General features: G+C 45.7%; 2 protein-coding genes, 2 long non-coding RNA genes and 2 other non-coding genes across 9 annotated transcripts in view; 2 read left to right on the top strand and 4 right to left on the bottom strand.

Annotated features, from left to right (window-relative positions):
* Positions 1 to 3102, top strand: part of shank1 (SH3 and multiple ankyrin repeat domains 1) — a 50042-nt gene extending 46940 nt beyond the window's left edge. Inside the window, exon 30 of the mRNA XM_078084736.1 lies at positions 90 to 3102. Coding sequence (XP_077940862.1) covers positions 90 to 177 — 88 coding nt within the window. The 3' untranslated portion in view covers positions 178 to 3102. The remainder of the gene's footprint in view (positions 1 to 89) is intronic.
* Positions 3103 to 3362: 260 nt separating this feature from the next.
* LOC120827277 (uncharacterized) lies at positions 3363 to 4580 on the bottom strand. The gene is made up of 3 exons (XR_005713382.2): positions 4436 to 4580; positions 3672 to 3719; positions 3363 to 3473 (listed from the first exon to the last, which is right to left on the bottom strand). It is a non-coding gene; the product is annotated as an uncharacterized LOC120827277 (long non-coding RNA).
* Positions 3542 to 3630, bottom strand: LOC120828534 (small nucleolar RNA SNORD88). The gene has a single exon (XR_005713551.1). It is a non-coding gene; the product is annotated as a small nucleolar RNA SNORD88 (small nucleolar RNA).
* On the bottom strand, positions 3790 to 3880 carry LOC120828533 (small nucleolar RNA SNORD88). The gene has a single exon (XR_005713550.1). It is a non-coding gene; the product is annotated as a small nucleolar RNA SNORD88 (small nucleolar RNA).
* Positions 4581 to 6393: 1813 nt separating the features above from the next.
* Positions 6394 to 14572, top strand: LOC120827276 (protein kinase C and casein kinase substrate in neurons protein 3). 4 transcript variants are annotated; one of them, XM_078083995.1, is made up of 11 exons: positions 6685 to 7004; positions 7095 to 7243; positions 8341 to 8408; positions 10977 to 11133; positions 11218 to 11453; positions 11567 to 11722; positions 12211 to 12386; positions 12516 to 12636; positions 12748 to 12818; positions 12929 to 13008; positions 13485 to 14572. In XM_078083995.1, exons 2-11 carry the CDS (start codon positions 7189 to 7191, stop codon positions 13592 to 13594), a joined length of 1230 nt encoding a protein of 409 aa, XP_077940121.1. In that variant the 5' UTR covers positions 6685 to 7004; positions 7095 to 7188; the 3' UTR covers positions 13595 to 14572. The 4 variants fall into 4 exon arrangements, with proteins under 4 accessions (XP_040045996.2, XP_077940121.1, XP_040045995.2 ...); XM_040190062.2 differs by lacking the exons at positions 6685 to 7004; positions 7095 to 7243 and adding an exon at positions 6394 to 6653; XM_040190061.2 differs by lacking the exon at positions 7095 to 7243 and having other exon boundaries at positions 6686 to 7004.
* A 1516-nt stretch (positions 14573 to 16088) lies between these two features.
* Positions 16089 to 16752, bottom strand: LOC144384582 (uncharacterized). The gene is made up of 2 exons (XR_013451384.1): positions 16599 to 16752; positions 16089 to 16485 (listed from the first exon to the last, which is right to left on the bottom strand). It is a non-coding gene; the product is annotated as an uncharacterized LOC144384582 (long non-coding RNA).
* Between the last annotated feature and the right edge of the window lie 5702 nt (positions 16753 to 22454).

Here is a 22454-nt window from a genome sequence, read left to right as displayed (position 1 = left end):
TTTAATACCTGTTTATTGTATGGTGCCTTAAACAACAAACGATCATCGTGATTTCACCAAAAAACTGACGCCTGTGCTTCCGTCCTCAGGCTGGCCAGTAGCCCATTTCCCATTTTGGTTCTGTCCCCTCGGGAAGGGCCGACTGAGCGGAGGAGGGATGACGGGAGTCGTAGCTGAGGTTGCAAAAGGCAGAAAAACGGAGAGATGGAGAGTATGTGAGAAAGGGTTGGAGTCAAAGATGGAGGAAGACACAACTGCTACTATCCATAGTGGTTTCACGCAACAAATATTGCGTGAAATATTTGTTGCGTCAGAGAGAGGGAGTTAAGGCCCAAAGGGAGATGGAGACACAGGGATGGAAAAATGGGCTGAGGATCCATAACGACTCCAGCTGTGGCAGGCTGATAGAAACAAGTACGTTCCCCTACATGCATGCACCGTCACACCAATCAGCAGACAAGTCACGCAAACACACACCTCCACCTAAAATCTGCGTGAAGACACTGTGGCTGCAACAGATATTCCAAGTGAGGAACAGTGATGAAATCGAGCCAAATACTAAAGCGAGGCAATCACAGGCCACGTCGCTTCAAAGATAAAGGTGTCACTCGTCACGCCGCCATCTTGTTGACTACTCCTCTCACCCATCAGCTGGCTGGTTTAATCTGTTTAAGCCACCGACGATACTTTGGTCAGTGAAAACTCGAATGTTACGTGTCTGAATATCACTGCGGATAAGATGAGAGCGAACTTTGGTGAATGGGTGCAACGCTTTCTCTGTCTGGACGGCGGACGCGTAGGACGGCACAAGGCAGAAACGTCGTGGCGGCTTCCCCGTCTGTCACCGGAGGGGGCGTCGGCGCAGACGGATGACTCTGCCTGGCTCTTCTTGTTCAGCTCCCACGGGTTACGTCTGCTTTTACCCCCCCGTAGGGCTCTGTCTTCACCGCAGGTCCTGTGATCAGGATTGTTTGTGTTCCTTTCTAGCTCTTTATCATCTTAAGTCTTATAATGACATACATATATACGTGTGTATATATACACACGTATATATGTATGTATATATGCAGACTGGTCACTGTATCACAAATTTGTAGCAAAAATAAGTGCCCAGACCGACTGAATAATAAAAAAGAAGAAAAAAAAAGAATCAGTTACACTCACAGACACCTGAGTTACGACTTTACCTGCCTGCATGCACACACCAACATGTAGACACACACAGAAAAGCACTTGCAAGTGATTGCGTTAAGAGTTAATGGGACACGTATATAGACACACTCTATGTTTGGAGCTAAAATACACTTATACAAAAGGTGACATACTGTGCTTTCGCTTGTGAGACGGCTCATGTGACCATGTGAAGAGGAACCCTCCCCCCTCCCGGGGGGGAAAGACTTCCTCACGTCAAGACAAGTCCACAAAGACCTTCCGTCCGAGGGAGACCAGAAGGGACAGGGGAAGGGAAGAAGAAAAACTGCCATTTTCTTGCCCCCCCCACCCCTCGCCCCACCTTCACTCTCTCTGAACAAAACCCCCGAGGAAACAAGCAGCCACCGGTCCCCGAGGGGATTGGAGAAAAATGCTTATATCAAGTTTTAATACTATGATTCTTCTTACGATTTTTAAACTTTAAAATGGGAAATGGATTACTAATATTGATATGAAGAGATTTATTGTTACTGTTTATCATGACTTTCATCGTCCTTACTGTTATTATAACTTCCTGCCTCCTGCCTTCGGATACTGAGGTGTCGCTGTCGTGCAATCGGGTGTTTTCTAACTGTGATGGACATAACTGCTGGTTATATAAAGAAATGTGTTGGTATACATATATATATATATATAGGTATTTTTGAACTGAACGATGAATATTATTTAGTGCACAGAACCCTCAACATTGTCTATCTGTGTCCAGAAGCATTGCAGCTTCCTATGAAGCACATTTCAGAAACAAACTGCTTTATTCATGGCCTCAAACGATTTCCTCTCTGTTTAAAAGTGATTTGTCACTTTATATCATGCAGATACTCAACGTGTAGCAGCTGGGAAGAGAAAACAATGTATTCATTTATTCAAGCAGTGATAAATGTATTGGATGCCTGCCCCCCCCCCCCCTACCTCCCTTTAATTGATCACATAAAAACAATCACATAAATGACTCCTTTTCCACATCTTAACGTGTCGTATGCACATTCACACCTCATTAGAAATGATTATATTCTCACATCATTGATCAAATATAAGGGCTCTCCCACCTTTAACACTTCTCCTGCTGCTTTGGAGTCCTCCAACACATCGTGTGTCAGATTGGTTTACTCTCACATCACGTGCTCACAGGCGCGTGAATGAGTGAAGGTGGAGAAATGTGTCAGAGATGTTTGAATGCAAAGGAAATAGCAACAAGGACGATGAAAACAATGGTTACCGAATGGTTTAAGATGTTTAAAAAAAGTTCTAAACAATCTCTGTCTTCCAAAGGTTTAACACGAAAAGGTACGATGTATATTTGTTTATCTGCTGTGCTTTCTATACAGTTTGACCGTTTCTCCCCATCTTGTCCCTTCCACCGTCAAGACACCCGACAGCATCAACGTTGTGCTTCTCATTTTCATGTTGTTGGTACAAAGCACCTCCTGTTCATAACAGTATTATGCAAAGGCCCTTTTCACATTAGCAACTGTGGCTTTTCACATTTCCCTTTAATGGTTTTGAAACAAATGTTCAGCCGAAGGGCGAGTTTCTGAAGGGCGGACAAGCAGGATGTGGCTTCCTTCCTCATCGCACGGCCAAATTCTACTCGTGTCCTTCAGGTCTCTAAAGGTCTGCTAGTGAGTACGGTGAAATAGTAAACGTACAGAAAGCACCAACAGCACGACTTGTTTTAATTCATTTAGACGTTCGACATGGTGGCTGTGAATCGGTCACTCTATAGAAAACACTTTTCCTTTTGATCTTGAAAAAGAAATTAATTGATGAAAGCTAATTTACAGAATATATGTATATGTGAAAGGCATATACACGTTCATATAGACCTATATGAAAACAAATGTTTTAAGAGATATACATTGTTAGAATTATAATAAAGATACAGAATTAAAAGTTCTGATTTGTGATTTCTGGAATGAAACCAGTTTCTTTTGCATCCGGTTAAACGTAATGTGTTCACTTGGTGAATTTATTTTTTACACTAAATTACATTTCTGTGGGAGGTTCTAACTGCTTAGTTTAAACTGATTATCAGAGCAACATATTCATAAATCATGTAGTCAATTCATGTCAGTAATACCTTTCCAAAATAGTTAGATTTTCTATGACAGCATCTTCAAATATTTGGGGTAAAGAAAAAAAAAAGCCCGGAATTTAATGAATCAGATTTATTTCCTCAGAGCAAATACAGGACAGTATTAAACTTCACATTTTAACAAGCCAAACATTTCCATGGTATAAGATGGTTTTCAGGGTGACGGTACCTGAAACAGCAGAGGAGACAAAGTCAGAACAATGCTACATAGTTAAAGGAAAAGGGGCTTTCAGCAGAAGTCTCCTCAGAGTCGCCTTGTCAGGGGCCGACCTGCACTTTTATCACCACTGATATTCTGAGCCCAGTGCTAAACATCCCAGGAGATCCCCACGCGGCGTGGCGAGAGAAGTACAACGTCATGACAAACCTGGTTTAAAGTCCGGTTTATATCGCGTGACGTCACTGCGTCGGATAACTGAAAGGGAAGAAAGAAGCAAAGTTAGGGAGTTATCCACTTTCAGCACTTTTGACCGGCATCGGTTCGTTTTCTCCTCAGAAACTTTGGCTTGTCAGGGCCAAAGATGCACGTTTCTCCTCAAAAGACTCAGAGCCCAGTGCAAGTCATCAGGGGAGAGAGAGAGAGACGTCCTCCTTCAATGTGGACCGTACGCTGAATACACATGGTGGTAGCATTAGCTCCCATGCTAACCTGGTGGTTGTTGTAGACCACGTGGCGGAAGGCCCACGAGCCAGAGGTCTCGGGGACTTTAATATTAAAAGAAAGCAAACGTTAAGAAGGGTCGAGAATAAAAAGGCCCAATTCAGATAACGTTACGTGCCAGTTAGAAAACCGACATTATTAAGCAGAAGACCCGGACGCTGCAGGTCGCGGCCACGTGCCGTTTGGGAAAAAACAAGAGGAGCCGACGTAAAGCCTACCTATAGTTTACGCTGATAAAACACGGGATTAAGAGAACATAACGCGGGAACTTCCGTTAAAATGATTAAACAGAGGGGATTTAACGCGGTGTTATTCTGGTATGAAACCAAACGCAGCGGCGAATGCTCGTTATAACGTGCGGAAATGGTGACGTAGGCAATTGCAACACTAATATAAACATGTTTGTATAAAGCTTTTTTTTTTTAACACCACAGAACTTCACATCAGTGAAATCCTGCAGGTCTACTCACCATTAAAACCAGGGGCATCACAGAGGAGGGAGACCACCTAATGTAATGACTCCACATCCGCTCCATCGACATTTAAACGCAGATTTTCTTCTGTCTTTATATTCGCAGTCAAGAGGCGCCATTAAGGAGCATCAGCGCCGCCTAGTGGCCGGAGGGAACCGCCAGGAAAAACAATGAATGACAGATCTCAAAGAAAATTTCTCCTTTAACCTTTAATCATCGTATTAAGTGCAATGTTAATAATAAATACTTAACTGGCCACACGCTTTGAGAGGAATCGGAATAAAAGTGTTTATTGCGTTTGAGGAATGTGGATTTAAGGACCGTGAAAACAATGTAAGGCAGATATACTATGAAACGAATGTTGACACTGTCAGAATCAAATTTAGGTAAAATATGAGATAATTGTTTAATTATTTTAGAGTGACTTTAACACAAATTTAATTATTCATATTCACTTTCTAATAGTCGTGAGTATTATTCCCTCTAGTGGCTGTAGTGAGAAACGGCATCTGGACTCAAGCAACAAAACATACTAGTAAACGCAGCAGCGAAGGCTCGTTATAACGTGCGGAAACGTGTGGTGACGTCAGCAGTTGCAACACAAACCTAAACATGTTTGTATAAAACAATTAAAAAAAATACAAAACTTCACATCAGTGAAATTCTGCAGATCTACTTACCAGTACAGCCAGCGACGTATATACATATATATCATTATGTATGTATATACAAATAAAATTGGAGTTATACACTGTGACCAGAAGTGGCATAGTTCTGTTCTGTTCAAAACTTCACAATAAAAGTTGCAGTACAGTGACACAAATGACAAAAGGATAAACGTTAATGGACTTGACGACTTGTTCGATGTTTTAAAATATCTATAACTGTGTGTCACATTAAAATAAACCAGATAAAGTGCAATGGTCACAACAATTGTAGCCTAATTAACACAATTTTTATTTACACCCAATACGATATAAATAACAAATGGCTTAAGTGTAAATCATGATTTTGGTGGAAGCGGAATAATGATTTAGTAATTCATTTACATCAGTACAAACAAAGTTAAACAAAGTAAACACGTCAGTAAAACATGAAGTATTCAGGAATCACTAAAATATTACTTTAACTTAAATCTTTTTTACACTTTGCCACTGCATGTTGAATCTATGCTGTGTAAACATTATCTAACCTCAACTTTATTCACGTTGTTGTCATTTTCTGCATCTTGCGGCTGACCAATATTTAATCAGAGAATCTGCATTGTTGTCATGACATCTGTCTACTCTCCATCCAGATGTGGTTACACAGTAATGATGTCTCCTAACAGCAGGGTGCAGCTGGGCGTTAACAGTTGCCCCGTTATTGTCATCGCAAGTCCTGGCAAAGTTTTACAAGCTCAGCGCGGCGGGCAGCAGGAGCGGCACATGTGAGAGTGAACAATTCTTCTTCTGATGTCTCTGACTTCAAAGAATCCCACAAAACACACACACACACACACACACACACACACACACACACACACCGGATGTGTCCTCCAGCTGTGGAGGGAGGTTTCTTGCTGAACTATCCCAGAGGAGCGTTGGGGGGGAGCGAGAGAGGGGGCATCGAGACAACTACACGGATGAGTTTTCCTTATCTGGTCATGCTTCTTCGTGCCTCTTTGTGAAATAGGAAAACAGCTAATCGCTCAATTGAGACACACACACAAACGCACACTCACGCGGGCTGTGAGTGGTGACCAGGCTATTGTCTGACTCATACAAACACAGACACACACACTCCTCTGAGGGAGGTGAAGACAGCGAATGAAGGAGGAAAAAAAGAGACAATCTTCAACAAGTGGTCGAGTACAAAGGACAAAAGTGTCCTGCAGCTGTTTTGGAGAGACAGGGTGAGGGAGCGCGGGAGGGAGGGGGGGGAGGGAGGGAGGAAGGGGTGCGGGTGGGAGGGAGAAGAAGGAGGGAAGGAAAAGAAAAAACGAAGCCAACTCATCTGACACTAGACAGTGGGCCAAAGAAAAGGGAAGAGCCGTCCAGGAGGAGTGGAAAGTCAAAGCTGGAGAGGACGAGGAGACGTTTAGAGAAGACGAGACGGAGGGAGAACAGGAGCCTCGGCGTCTGCACAGAGACTGACCTGGAAAAAAAAAATCTAAGCAGCCCAGCAAAAGAATAAAAGGGAGTTTGAAGCAGAGGGGGCCCCAACATTTACAGAGGTAAGCAGCTTTGAGCGGAGGGGGAGTTCTAATGGAGGGATCGAGCTCCTATTTCTGCTCTGTGTGTTCATTTGTGACTATAAATTTCCTCCGTGCAATGTGTGTGTGTGCGAGTTATGTGTGACAGATGAAACGGGGACAGGGGGAGGAGTGAGAGCGGGGGCCCGGCTGGGTGCAGGATGCAGGGGTGAAAGAGTTGGTGGGTTGGAAACTCCAGATGGGATCTTATAACCTTCAGCTTCAGGCAGCTCTGTTTAGTTTTAGATACTGGGAGGAAACGTTTCTCCTCTCTGACCTGCCAGGAGTTTGCATGAGGTCTGGAGGGCCGGTGGTGGGATTAGATGTGTGCTGGTAGGTGGTCCTTTCTGCACTATTAGAGGGCCGTATGTGCAGCTAACGTAATGTGTTTCTTCTTTAATTGATTTATACGTTACTTTAAAGATCTTCAGGATGCAGAGGCCCAGGCTTTCTGGAGGATGTTTAACGTTATGAGATCATTTCCAGAAGACCTGTGGTGCCATCGGACTCGCATGGGATGCTTTTTCTCTCGCACAGACAGCGTGTGCAGGGTATCAAGTCATATTTGAGAGGCAAGTCGATGGACTTAGAGGTTAACTCGCTCTCACACGCGGTTGGGATCAAATTCCCACGGGCTCTTTGCTCGGGTCATGAGATCTCATGGTGACTACTTAGTCAAACTCGCAGGAATGCGTCGCATTATTTGATATCAGGGAAGGGACAGCGGAGCTCCCCCCCCCCCCCCCCCCCGCCCCCCACTTTCCACTGGAAACTGAAACACAGCCCCCCCACCCCCCGAGGAGAGCGAGGGGACAGGAAGTCCAGGTCAAGGGTCAAGAGGGAGGCCATTCATTATTTTTCTGACCTCCGGTGGACCGCTGGGTTGTGTAATGTACGAGACCTCGGGCGGCAAAGTAACACGACAGCAAGCGGAGGGAAGATGGAGGCGGGAGGGAGGCGGTGGGTGGAGGCGGGAGGGGGAGGCGCGGCGTGGTGCTGTTCTTGGAGCATGTGATGCCCCGTGAACGGCAGGAGGCAGAAGGAAATCATGGAATCTAATTGTGCGCCTGGCGGAGCCACGAGGGGACAAACCGCTACGTGCTTGGATATTTAGACTCTTTTTTAAAAGGGGAACGACGGCGAACGCAGAGTCATCGGAGACAGAACCTTTCGCTTGATTACTTCCTAAATGAGTGCGAATTATAGGATGGGACGGACCCCCCCCCCCCCCCGCCTCCGCCTCCGCCCCCCCCCCATATTTATTCTTGGACAGCTCGTGTTTTAAAGCCGGATTGCTGGGAGAAGATTCATTCTCGGTGATGTTGTTACGCCTCGATTTACTGTACACGTCAACTTGCAGCAGCTGCTGCGACTCCTTCGTGGGTCGACAGAGAGCCTCCAGTACATGACGGGACATTTATTTGAGGGCCTATTTAATGCTCTGCCATTAAAACCGTGATTCACAACCAGTAGTACTGAAAGAGATGTTCCTGAGGTTGTACCCCTAAATGTAATTGATTTTTAATTAATAATGAAACGTCCTTTACAAAATGACAAAAGCATGTCATAGTTGACGCAAAGCCTCACAAACTGAATGAACCACACAGACGGATGTGATAGGAGAGCGGCGCCACACTCTGAACTAATAATGTGCTCTTCTCTCTCTCAGAGAGCAGGATGTCGACGCCGTCATCGCAGAGCAGCATCGAGGACGCCAACAATCACAGCTTCTGGATGGTGAGGCCGTGTGTGACGTCTGTGTGGAGACAAAGGTCGCGCGGGCCTCCGTGACCTTCCCTTTCCAACCAGACGCAACGGTTTTGTCGCTTTGTGCTGTGCTTTTATTTTTTAATTGTGGGTAGTTTGGGGAAAGCGCTCAGCTCATGGGATCCTTTGTGTTTGTAGACCGTAAAGTGTCACAATCCTTCAATTTTCACTACTTTTATTCATCCAAAGTGAGTTTGAGTTGTGCTGGTGTGCTTATCTTCGGATAGAACCAGATGTTTTCAGTCTCTGCTAAGATAACTGCCGGAAGCTTCATATTTATGTCAAAAGACAAAAGAGTAAAATTCCTCTTTTCATCCTCGCAGGCAATAACATTATTTCTTAAATAATGTTGCATAAAATAGGAATAAGCAACACAACTGAACTTTTCTCACAGAACATAAAGGAACACTAGGAATAAGTATGTAATTGGGATATGGTTTACAAAGCTGTGTTTGCACAGAAGTGCATGCAAACGTCGTCCAACTACATTTAATTGAGAAGAATTTCACATTATACGTCACATGATGAATTACACTCATAGTTAAACTTTTTCATACTTTTATTTGAACAAAAGCGTTGAGAAACTGCTGTGCACTCTGTTTACCAGACACAGCTCTACTCGTGCACCATGTTTTTAAAGCCGTAAACACTTCCAACATCCAAAGTGCCCGACGGTCTAATTTGAGTGTGCTACCGCTTTATTACCGGCTTTGTCTGCTCTCGGCCTCCATGCGCTGCCCCACTGCCATCTCTCCCCTCCTGTAATTTTGCCGGCCTCCTGTTCCTGCAGACCTGCTTCAGGGCTGTCTGTCATTACACCGCACGGCTCTTTCGTTTCGGTTTTGCAGAGTCGTCGCTTTAAGATTCCTGCAGCTGCAGAAGTGTACCATACTGCTAGATGCACGCAGCGGACGAGGCCCACGGAGACTCTTTCTATGACGGGCCTTTCTGAATATATCCTGTGGCTCGTGTACAAAGGAGACGACAATGCTGCTTTTGAAATGTGCACCAGGCTGCAGGACCGATTACCGCTTACCTCTTCTATTCGACTCCCAACAATACGACTGCAGCGACCACTACTGCTGTGGCTATTTCCTTGGATGCCTCGTTTCAGTGCGCGGGCGGATCCTCTGGTAGCGGAGTTGCATGTGGCTCAGAGATTGGCCAAGTGGGCCTCTGCAGCGTTACCGGCGGCCTCAAACCGGATTCCTCAGCTGTTTCTGTTTAACTCTCAGACGAGTGAGGAGAGTCGGTTCAAACCCCACCGGGCAGATAGAAAGAAAGACCGGAGAGAGGCAGAGAAAACTAGCAGGCCGCTAATGAAAAGTGCTTTGATTGATTTGGATTATTGCGAAAGGAAACTATTTTTTCATTAAAAGCATTAACTTTTCATGACGCTTAAGGCTGCTAGTACAAACATAAATCACTTTTACAGTCGCTGAGGCCCATTTTGTTGAATAAATATATATATAAATATTTTAAACTAACAAATTAAAGAATGGAAAGAGAGGGTTTATGTATATATATCTATATATATATATATCTATATATATATATATAGATGAGTAGTACACAGACAGTGTTAGCATTTGCATGTTGGCTCAGATGATTTGCTAAAACATCACAACATACGCTATAAGGTTCCAGGAACCTTCCAGCAGCTGTCTAAAAGTGTCAGTAACAGATCGAGTCTGACACAAAGTGAAAAAGAGCGTAGGAGTGAGTGCTGAGTAGGAGCTCGCGGCGGCTGCCAGGAAAATTGGAGAGAGATTTCCAAATACCACAGACACAGACAACACATTTGCTCCAGATATGTTATTACGCTCGGGGCCTTCTTGTCCTCCCCCCCCCCCCCCCCCCCCCGTCTGGTTCTAATGGTCAGACCTCGCCCTCGTGCCCTCTGACCCGCTAGATGTCACCACAGGAAACCTAATGCCAGCACAGTGTCACTTGTGGCACGTGGCGCTCGACCGTAGACGGCTGCGGGCGTGTGACAGTGCGTGACAGCGGGAGGACACGTGAGCTGGACGTTGTTGTGACTGACTGACAGGAGAAATATTGACCGTTCACTGTCACACTGGGGTATCTAATCACATTAATAATGGCCGCATACCATTTAGCTGTGCCGGTTCAAAGGTTTGTGCACGCTGGCTGATTGGCAGCGTGATTGAGAGACCTAAATGGAAAGGAGCAATGATTGAAGAGAACATTCTCACTTGTGAGAATTAATTATCGTCTATCTAATCTAATACATACAGTTGAATTACTGGAGGGAGCAGTATAGCTGCTAATAGCCCACTACTACTAATAAAATACTAATAATAGCAGGACAGGTTGTGGCAGATGTGAATGTAGTAGCAGTGGATATATGATGTAGTTTCTATCATTAACAGACGCAACAATAGTAGTAACCTTGTAAGAGTGTAAGAGCCGACTTTAAATCCATTACCGACTCAGGGTTCAAAAACACAAAGTCTGTTGATCCTCTTGTTTATTCGTGTGAACAGTAGATCTCCCTCTCTGCTTGTGTCCCGGCAGCCTGGGAACTATCATCCCACTGTGAAGCGAACAGAAGACGCCTTCCAGGCCTGCAATGACATCGTGGCGTGCTTCCAGGAGAGAGCGCGCGTGGAGCGGCAGTACGCACAGCAGCTCAGCGAGTGGAGCAACAAGTGGACGCCGGTGGTGGACTCCAGTAGGTTCTGCCGCTGCATCTCGCCCACGACTGCTCACGATCTCCTTTTTGTTGACGAGACATGCGAACGCGTGGTCCCCTCAGGTCCCCTGTACGGATCCCTTCTGAAGGCTTGGCAGTGTTTCATGTCCTCGGCCGACCGGCTAGCCTCCCTGCACGCCTCCATCTGCCGCTCCCTCGTGTCGGAGGACGGCGACAGGGTCAGGACCTGGCAGAAGGACACCTTCCACAAGAAGCTGTTTGGAGGCTTCAAGGAGTCCCAGGACATTGAGACGGGCTTCACCCGTGCTCAGAAGCCGTGGGCCAAACGGCTTAAAAAGGTCTGAGGAGAATGGCCTTGCTTAGTAACACAACGAGGTATTTTCGGTTTAAACGGCCCTGACAGGTTGGATTGCTCTTGAACAATTCTTCCTGCCTTCTTGTTCCTCGGCAGCTGGACAAAGCCAGGAGGGCGTACCACAAGGTGAGCCGCAAGGAGCAGGCGGCCAGGGAGCGAGAGGTCCACGCTCACGGAAACCCGGACGTCTCCATCGACAAGCAGAAGAGGTTGCAGGAGGAGAGGGAGCTGGCTCAGCAGGAGGCGGAGAAGGTGAGCGGCATGTTTCATCTCCTTCTCAACGTCTGTCCGTCGATTGGTCTCCATTGGTTCCACATGATTAAAGGCACTCGGTGGAGTCTTTGACCACTAGTTGTGCTACCAAGTAGCGTATTTGTGAGTGGCTGTAGCTTAAGACATTGCAGCACAGTTTCACACAGTCTGTTTCAGGATATTTGATGCAGAACCAAATTAAAACAAGAAAAAACAAAACACCAAGTGTTCAACAAATCTGTGGGGCAAGTTGCAAGTGTACAACGCCAACACATTTTCCTGGCAACTGGGCCGGCAAACAGGTCGACAGTCGTTGGCGCCAAAGACCTTAAGACGTCGACAAAAGCCAAAGAAGAAAAAGCTGGATTTTTCTTTCTTCTTCACATTTAACCTTTGGTAAACCAGTTTAACTTTTGTCCCTGCTGATACCTTTGTGCGAGCGTCCATCAATGTGTGTACCTAATGAGACCCTGCGTCCGGATGTTCAGGTGCGTGGCCGTTATGAAAAAGTCCTGGAGGAGGTGAACCGCTACGCGCCGCGCTACATGGAGGAGATGGAGTCCATCTTTGACCAGTCGCAGGACGAGGAGCGAAAGAGGATCGTCTTCCTCAAACAGGCCTTTCTCTCCGTCCACAAACACCTGGACATCACCAACAACGAGACGTGAGCGAGGCTTTGTGTGTGTGTGTGTGTGTTGTAAGGTTGCTGTAGTCACAGATTAGATTAAGGTCATTGTGTGTTGGTGCAACAGGGCAGACAGGCATCCAAAAGTCTGTAATTGAATTTGTTTAGTGTGCGTGCCGTGTACAACGAGCTCCACAACACGGTGATGGCCATCGATGAGCACGAGGACCTCCGCTGGTGGAAAAACACCCACGGGCCCGGCATGCCCACCGACTGGCCTCACTTCCAGGTACTTCAGTCTTTTCGTTGGTTGGTTCGAGGTTAAATCAAAAGTCCTAACGTGGTTTTGTTTTGGTCTGAAGTTACATTTTTGTAATTGTTTAAAAAAAATGTTTTTAAGGAGTGGATGCCCGAAAAGAAAAACAAAAAAGAGAAGAAAGAAGTCGAAAAGAAAGCAACAATAGAAAGAAGGTGCGTATTTGTTATTCATTGAAGGTTGGATTCATTGAACTGTTGTGATACTGTGTGGCTGAACAGACATTCATCAGATTTTTGTCTTTCTGTCCCTTCTTTTCCTCTAGTGTGATTATTGGAGGAGTGAGAGTAAGAGCTATGTATGATTATGTTGGCCAGGAGACGGATGAGCTCTCTTTTAAAGCAGGTAAACGCACAAATAACATCCTGCAAAACCTGCTGAACTACACTCATTAAAACCGTGTACGCAGAAGTGATTTTTTTTGTTGGAAATGATCCGTATTGCCAAAATGATATTTCAATATATATGATATTTTTTGGCTTTTCAATTGTGTTTTTTGGAGACGGAATGATTCGTTGATTCATCAAGTAGTCGATCTGAAGAAAACGTAATAATGAGTCATTTTTCAGGACAGCCTCAATTAGAAAAACAAGGCGGTTTACCTGAATGCAACCGTAAATCAAGGTACAAAAATGCAACCGAAAAAGAGAATATTAGGAACCTGTTTAAGTAATGAAAACAACAATTGACAAGACGTCAACATTTACCGGGAACTGAAATGCTCCTTTTTTTTTATTTAAACCAAACAATTATTTGATTCAAATATAAAAATTGCTAGTTGCAATCCTAATTTCTTTGTTTTTATTCATGTCTCCCTTCAGGTGAGGAGTTTTTGAAGATAGAGGAAGAGGATGATCAGGGCTGGTGTCGGGGGATGAAGGACGACGGGTGCGAGGGGCTTTACCCAGCCAACTATGTGGAGGCGGTGTAGATAGTGCATCTAGTATACGGAACATGACAGTTCTTGCTGCAACACATACTGTGTAAATTGCAACCTGGTTTAACTAAATGCAAGAAACATAAAATCATTGCTGTACAGAGAAACACCAAGTAGCTGTTAGCCAAACATCTGGTCTGTTATGAGGGTAAGATCCCACTTAGGAGAATATTTTATCATGCAGACATTTTAAAAAACTATCCAGGTTCTCTTGAAGGATTTTGATAAATGTTTTAATATATACAGTATGCATAGATCACTTGTACTAAAGCCATATAATAAACAATGCTTTAATGCGCTCTTAAGAGATATAACTAGGCGTTTGGTGCTGACGTTGCATTACAGGACTGCTGTTTTCCTTGAGCTGTTTTTATTTCTTTCCACCTCAACGCATAACGCTTAAAATGCTCACAAAGCCTCTCAACCTCTGAAGAATGTAAATGGAATAATGTGATTCTAATTAATCCACTTCAGCCAACCACTAGTGGAGTTAGCTTGATGGTACATTTTTGTATCATGGTTTCATAAAGGGGCCGGAAGCGAAGCACCAACATCTTGTGTTATTAAACGTATGTGAAAAGGTGAAACAATGTTTGCTTCTTTTACCTTTTTTGTTGTACCTGTCTTTGTACTAAACCAGCTCACGTTATCTACTAACACCTTAATAAACAGCCCAGGTCTGATATCCCTGCAGAGAGGGTTTAGAGACATTTCCTCATCTTTGACATCAAACATATTTCTGAGCATGTCGGACTGTTTCATTTTGATTGTCCGTAATTCTCCGTCTGTGAGCATCTGTTTATCCTGAAGTGTGTGTGACGCTCGCCATGGTGGTTAAGAAAGTAAGGAAACTGCTGGTTCGCCGTCCCCTCGTGCTGTTTCCTTCCAGTGTCTCTGTGTGGGCTTTGTAAAAACGCTGCATTTTCAACGGTGTCTTTTGGAAATAAAATGTAAAACTGTTAAACCATCAAATGTCACGGTGTGGTTTATTTCCTGTCTTATTTTGTAGTTTCGGCTTCTTGTCTCCCCGGGTAACTTCACTTCCTGCCTGGTCCTGTCATCCCCTGTGATTGTCTGAATGTTTCCACCCGTGTTCAATCACCTGCACCTTCCTAGTGTATTCAAGCAGTGTGTGTCTCCTGTGTCACTTGTCGCGTCATTGTCGAATGTCCTGGATGTTTCTAGTTTCTGCCTGTCTTTTTTTCCCCCCGGTTCCTGTGTGCGTTTTTGCCCTTTGGCCTTTTGCTTTTGAACATTTGGACTATTAAACTCTTCTTTTGTTGCTCGAAGTCTGCGTGTGAGTCCTGCCTTCCCCGCATCCCTGACATCAAAGGCGCTCCTCGTGAGTTTAAGAAGGGAAGAAATATGTGTCTGTGCGTGTGTGGGATTGTGTGTGTGTGTGACATATCGTTGTAATACATGAGCATGTTTGAGTTTGTGAATCACTATGAAATCATCCTCTCGAGTGCTGAAGTCCGGCCTGTGGATGTTTAGAGCTGTCACACACACACACACACAGGCACACACACACACGCACACACACGCACGGTTAAACCTTGTGTCTGTGTCAGGAGAACTGTGTCCAGGTCAAACGCTGCTCTTTATCTCGATGATGTCATCATGGAGTCAGAGAGATAGGCCATCAGCCAAGCAAACACACACATACACACACACACACACACACACACACACACACACACACACACACACACACACACACACACAAACAAACACAAACCACTGTGCATGTTTGAGATAACCGATAGCAAAATGTGCTAAATGTGATAAATCTTGGTATGTTGTTACCTCTAAACAAACACACACACACACGCACACATGAGTATTGCAGCAGAGTATGACAGGAATGTCTGTTTCCACAGGAGCGATGGAAATAACGATGTCTACCTGGAAGGAATGTCCTCACCTGATGATGGATTTCTTGCTTGCAGCAGATGTGATCTTTGTTCACAGAAGCTGACGTCCTTCTGTGTGCCGCCCGTACCGCGCCGGTGCCGTGTTGAACACTTTACTAATCCAGTTAGAAATAGCAGAACGATATAAAAATACTCCACTATGAGTTAAGTTCTGCAATTGAAATGGTACTCTAGCCTCCAATTAGTGATTTTCTCAATGTGGCGCAATAGAAAAAGAGACAGTGTCAGTTTTAATCTGCAAATATACGCTCATTCTTTGCAAAAACTGACGGGTGAACGGTGGGTATTTTTACTGAGAACCCGAGTAGCACAGCTGCTGCCGGCCTGCAATAGAACCGATGATTCATACATCCACATGAGAAAACCTTTCCACGTTGTCCCATTTCTGTTTGCATTTGTCACTTTTATTACAGAAAAATGAAATAAAAGATATCATCATCAATCATCATTTAGAAGTTTAGTATCCACTTTATGAAATAAAAGACGCAGACACTGACAGACACTGCTGTTTGTGCATTTCCCAGGTGCTCCACTGTTTTTTCCTTTCAGGAGGCGAGGAAAGAACAGGCGGGTTCCTTATTTAATTTCAATTTAAATGAAAATTTGATTTAAATTGTAAATGCATAAATTGAACATGTCACTTCTCCTGCACTGTGTCATTTGTCTTGTGGTCCATTGTCTCGTAGTCTGACTTTCCAATGTTGTGCACCAACCACCATCTCACATTCCTTGTATGTCCAACATACTTTGGCAATAAATGTTCCTGATTCCTGATTCGGCCCCAAACTATCCGTCAAAGAGAAGATCACCAATGACTAAACCCTTCGTAAACAATACGCTCCAGCGAGAGGACTGGCACAAAGGCCACAGGCAGCGGCAGACTGGCAAGTAGTGAAAGAGAGTCTCTTTGTCACCCTTCATCTTGTTCCCTGCGAGCTGACGAGTTGATCTCTGGGGACAAAGACAAAGCGAGTCGGTGACCTGAGAGCTTGTCTTCCTCGGCGCTCCGTCACGGAGTACGACGTGTAATGTCCACCGAACCCTTGGAAGAATTAGGCTACTACCTGGAAGACACGGCGCCAATACTGAGCGGTCATCTTCTGAGGAGAATCGATCAGCAGTTCAGTCAGACAGGAGTTCAGTCTGTTCGTGATGAAAGTGGTGGACGCGCTGCTTCACCCGCGGGCCGCTGTCCATGCGACACAGAGGCTTGTGACTGGCAGTGCAGACGTTTGATCAGCGTCCAGTTACAAAAATGTATTTTTGTGACACGTCAGAGGAAGAGTTGCTGGGGAGCGAGTTGTTTTTATACTTCCGTTGTTTTACGAGGGAACAAAGAAAGGATAAAAGCAACACAGAGAGAAGGAGACTATTACAGTTCCCTCAAGTTATAATAACTCATTTATTATCCAACACTTCCATCCATTCGGACTTTTCCTCTTGCTGTCGTGCTTTTCAGAGCATCTCTGAACTTGTTTACATTCGTTGGCCCGAGCTCACTTATGCAAACACACACACACACACACACACACACATTAACAGGCGGATGTTTGTAGGAACAATAATAAGTTCATTTGCATGCTAATAGCCTCATGACATCCAATCTGATGCTACCAAGCTTTCAAATGCTAAGTGCTCAACGGCTTTACATATTGCTCTCAGTCCGGTCAACATCTCATTTATCTGGAGATTCTCCCCTTTGAACTTGGCCTCATTTGTACATAAGTCTTACTCATTGGTAATGAGCCGAAGAATTAGCTCGGGTTCTGTTTTGCAACGCGGCTTAGTGCACAGGGGCGCAGGGGTTAGAGAAGGTGTGCTGGGAAGCACAAGGTTGTTGGTTCGATTCCAGGCTGCCCCATGTTCCATGTCGAAGTGTCCCTGAGCAAGACACCTAACCCCTAATTGCTCCCCGGGCGAAAATGTGAAAAAGCCATGGGTTTAAAAGTGTAATGTAAGTCGCTTTGGATAAAAGCGTCTGCTAAATGACCTGTAATGTAATGTAATGTAATCGTCCAGCGGGGGGAGCTAGAAGACCAGCAGGGGAACCCTCCATGTCTTGAGGTGGTGGGGGGCAGCGTAATGAGAAAATGTCTTTATTCCCTCATCTCTCATGTGGTGACGGGCAGAACTTTAGGTTGCCATGGAGAGAGCTGAAATGGGGACATAATTAACACAGCCACAGAGCTCGGTTCAATGACATATTTCGTCTGGAGAAGTTAATGAGGAAATCACAAAGCTCCTCGAAGGCAAACGACTGTGCGTGCGCCACGTGTAAATATGACAGATGTTTGAAGTCACGTCACGAGGTGGAAGCCGCGGTTTTCCCTGCGGGGGCCAACGAGGAGCATGTGGTCTGTGCGGCCGTGTCGACGACTGGATGGGTGTGAACACGGGAGTGTGCGTGTGCTCGGCTGTGTGTTTGATTCTGTTGAGGGAATGACTAACCTCCTTGTCAGAGACGCAAACCGTGTGGACGTTTTCTCAGTTGTCACACACACACACACACACACACACACACACACACACACACACACACACACACACACACACACAGCTCATTGCGCCCGGTGTACTTTGGCTTCTCTCTCTCTCTCTTTCCCTTTGCTCGCTGTAAGCTTAAAGGAGCCTTCTGTTGCCCGTGAGGGCCCACTGAGTTTCTGCTCGGGGGGGCAACAGAGTTGCACAGGGGGGGGGGGCCGCCCCGACCACCTGTAGCCCTGCCGAGAGCACCGACGCACAAACCGTCTCTCACGCAGTTTATCTCAAAGATATCTGGACAATTCCACCTAAACCTCTCGCTTGAATAACACCAGAGGACCCCCCCCCGGCGAGGCGGCGGTTTGGAATGCCAAAAGTTGCGAGGAGTCGCAGAAGCAGAGCGGCCTGTACTTTGAAACTAGGCCTTTGAGCGCGCTTCTCATTGTAAACTGCTCGAAAAAAAAATAACAGAAAAAGAGGTTATTCTAGCATTTCAATTAGCCTAATTAAAGAGAGGGCAGCGGGCGACTCGGGGAGAATGGCGAGCACCGCGGCACAGCGCGCCAGTGAGAGAGAGAGAGACTCTCTGAGGGCTTCGGCCTGAACACGGCGTCAGCAGGCAGAGGATGAGAAATTAACCGCTTGCATCCTCCCTTGCACAGCCTGGAGCAGAAACACAATCTGGTCAGCGTACCGGCTGCCAGAGAAGATGCGGCGTCCATCCATCAACCTCTCATCAATCATTCATACAACTGGTTCTGGGGTTCTGGGGGTCTGGGTCCAGCTCAGCGTCCCGACCTGTCCGCAGTGGGACAGTTGTTTGATCGCACGCATGTGAAGGGATGCTGGCAGTGAACGGGTTAAGCGTACGTTCAGGATCCACTCTGACAGTGAGAGCCAGATGGTCATGTAGGGCACTTACATGGAGATGGACCTACACAGCCCCCCCTGCTGGAACACACACACACACACACACACACACCCTCAGCACCCACGCACACTAATCTGCATGCAAACGCACACGTGAACATCTGTGGCAGATAACAGCGGCTGTGATTCCCCAGTCGTTTACCCGCCTATCTCCCCTCCCTCCTTCTACCGCCTCCTCGCTCCTCCTCCTTCCATTTCCCTCCGTCTCAGTCTGATGGTCAGAGTTAATTGGCTGCTGTCTAATTGCTGCTCATTAGCCTGAGTAACCAAACATGTGAGACGTAGCAAACAGAACCGTCCTCCGGCTCTCCCTCAGCGCTGCGCTGGTTTTTGTTTTTGCAATTCCCATTTCTAGCCCCCCCCTCCCCCAAAAAAACCCATCCAGAGGCTTTCTGCACATGACTTTGTTTGTCGCTTAATCTTAAAACTGAACTGCAAAACATTTGAAGAGACGGGTGAAATATGTTCAAGGACAAATCGATTCAGGCTCTCTGGACCTTCTGGTTTCATTCAGGCTTTCTGCGACGTATTTAATGTCAAAATGTTCGCTGTGTGATCACCGTCTGCTTTGCAAACACGCAAGAGCCAGCATACGGATTTATTCATGTTGCAGCACAAACACCCGCCCACCTGGGGAGACACACTCGGAAAGCCTCCTCACCCACACTGGTTGTCATTTGGCACGTTCCCTATATTTGGGTAGGTCCGCTCCCATAAGCCAACCCTCCTCAGCTCCTCTCCCCATTTAATCTTAATAAGAAATGCGGGGGTTTAATTCCTTTCAGGAGGCAAAGTGCTTTGCTGGCACAGCAGCCAAATCCATACACAAGGACTGCATCAAGCTTTAAAGTGGACATCTCAACAGCGGAGCAGTCTAGTCGGAGTGACATGAAATATGGACCCGGGTGCGTTTCTGTACAGCGAGATACAAAGGAACAGGAGCTGGTCCAGGGCCGGCCGCTGTCCTCGGGGGGGACAGCGGTGAAAAAAACTGGAGAGGGTGAGGAGAATCAGACGCTGCTGGTAAATGCACTCACACAGACAGACGCACAAACACTCACACAGACACACACACACACACACACTCAGCGACATGCCAAGAAAATGATTTACTACTCAAAAACGGGCCCAAAACGATTAGATCAGCCTCTGGGCCCCCTGGTTCGCGTAGCACCCTGAGACAGAATGTGATGAGACATCACTTACGTTTGAGATACATCGCGTGGAAGTATGGAACAGTAAAAGAAAAAGAAAGAAAGACAGAACAGTCTAAAAATACCTCAACGACCCCCAGCAGACTGACTGTGAGTCAGACCCCCCCTCTTCAGACTGATTTGCAGTCCCCAATTATTGCCATAACTTATAACATAACACCAAAATATACATCGCCCAGTATGACAATCGTAGATAGAAACTCATTGATTAAATCAAGTCAAGTTAAGTAAATAAATAAATAGGTAAATAAATATGTTTTCCAACACGTTTGGCATATCTGTGGCGATGCATTTTTCACTTGTTTCCGCAACCCCCGAAGTGACTAAACAGATCTGATGAGATGCCAGAAAAAAGGGCAAATCGTGAGTCATGGATACGCTTTGATTCATTCGGAGTGTGTTCGTGGTCATTACTAGAAGGGACCACTTTCATATACAAACATAAAATGCCTGGATAACTTGTGATTTTTCAGCCTGTCTTCCAGCTCTTGGCTACTCAACTCATCGACGGAAGAGCCTTCAGCCCACCACTCACAGCACCCGGGGCTCAAAAACCCTGTTGTAAAAAACACCAATTTTGACACTTCCCAGAAGGAGTCCGTTACCTCCGACCTCGCCGCGCCTGGAAGCAGTTGGATGCTGCGTGCGTTCTTCTCCGCGCGGTCCTCCACTGGACCTCAGAAGCCGCAGTGAGACTCTTCTTAAACCCTCAGCCACTGCGTCCTGCCACTTTCAGCAGATGACTTTGAGGTTCCTGACCGTAACTCATACTGCACACAGGGCCTCAGGCTAAGGGCCAGTAGGTTGGAACCCCCCCCACCCCCACCCACACCCCCACCTCCCCCCCCGCCCTGTGCGAGAGACTGGACCGACCTCACTGAGCTGCTGGAGGGGTTTTCTGCCAGATGTGCTGACTGCGCTGGCTGGGGATGTTACAGGGATGAGGAGGCTGCTCGGCCTTCCTCCTGCTGAAGGTATCACCTCGAAAGTATATTTTGGTAAAAGCAGCAAATGAGATACGGATGATAGCGGTGGCTGATGGGTGAGGGTGAGTCACAACTCAATAAAGAGCCAAAGGAGAATGAGAGACAGCGAGAGGGAAGAGAGAGAGAAAGAGAGAGGTGGGCGATTGGTCCTATGAAAGAGTCGTCATGGTAACAAGTGATCATGATGAGGTTGAAAATGATCAGAGACAGACTTTTGGAAAGAGAAAGCAAATATTTGATGTATAATTGAATCAGACATGTCAATAAAGGACAGTATTGCACTAGCGGTCACGACGTGTGCTGGAAACTAATTTAAAAGTTACGTTGCACAGTGAAGTTTTAAACTTTAACAAATTCAATTAACAATAATCTGAAGCTGAAGTACAGTAAATCACCTCTCATGGGAAACATTTTTTCATTAAATAATCAACAGTCTCAGTTATAAAGTACGCTGCTTTTTGTGCTTTAATTAGTAGATCCAGCCGAAATATTTAAACTTATACAAAGATAGTGTGAGCAGAATTCCTCCGTCCTGATTCTGCGCTGGTCTTCAAGGTCCCTGCGAAGGCAACTTGTGCTGCCCGTGCAGTCTACGCTGCAGCCACACAGTTGATTTATATGATGCTAATCGTACTGCACCAGGCTCTTTCATATTTATTTCATTAAATAGAACGACCCTGTGAACAGATGCTTGATACGTTGCCTTCACACACACTTTTCGCCATACATAATTCATTATTTTCTCCTCATTTCTCCTCAGAACTACAGGAAGTGGCCATTCGGAATGCACCAAGTGCAGGCCGCACTAGATGGGACAGGCAGTTATAGGTTAAAGATGGTTTATTTCTTCAGACCTGTTTATTGGTGCTTTTGTGTTGGTCTATTACGGAAATATCGTATCTGATAGACTCATTCTCAGCATTTATTTTATTTTATAAACTATGGGGGGAGATGCAATAACTCTCACATGCAAAATTACGCAATCCTTAAAAACAACACCGCACCTCAGAGATTACATGATATTAACAAGAATGTTAGACTTGTAATAACCTGCCTCCTTTTTGTCCGTTAACCTCCTGTTGAGAGGAACCCCGAAAAGCCTCAACTGCATCCAAACACAGCTGATCCGCCCATTTACAGCCTTCATCGTCTGTCTTATTTTGTGCGGTTCTGAGTCAACAATAATGTTTCGGTGAATGGCAACAACTGAATGAACAGAAAGTATGACCACAGCTTTGCTGGACGGCACCGTCTGCCATTGTTTCGCCGCAGGACTTTTCAGGATTCTTTGTTGTGTTTTGTTGGTGCT

This window comes from Gasterosteus aculeatus, chromosome 11, assembly GCF_964276395.1.
Source record: "Gasterosteus aculeatus chromosome 11, fGasAcu3.hap1.1, whole genome shotgun sequence".
Classification (NCBI taxonomy): Eukaryota; Metazoa; Chordata; class Actinopteri; order Perciformes; family Gasterosteidae; genus Gasterosteus; species Gasterosteus aculeatus.
The sequence above is the reverse complement of the archived record's forward strand: the minus strand, read 5'-3'. Positions and strand labels throughout refer to the sequence as shown.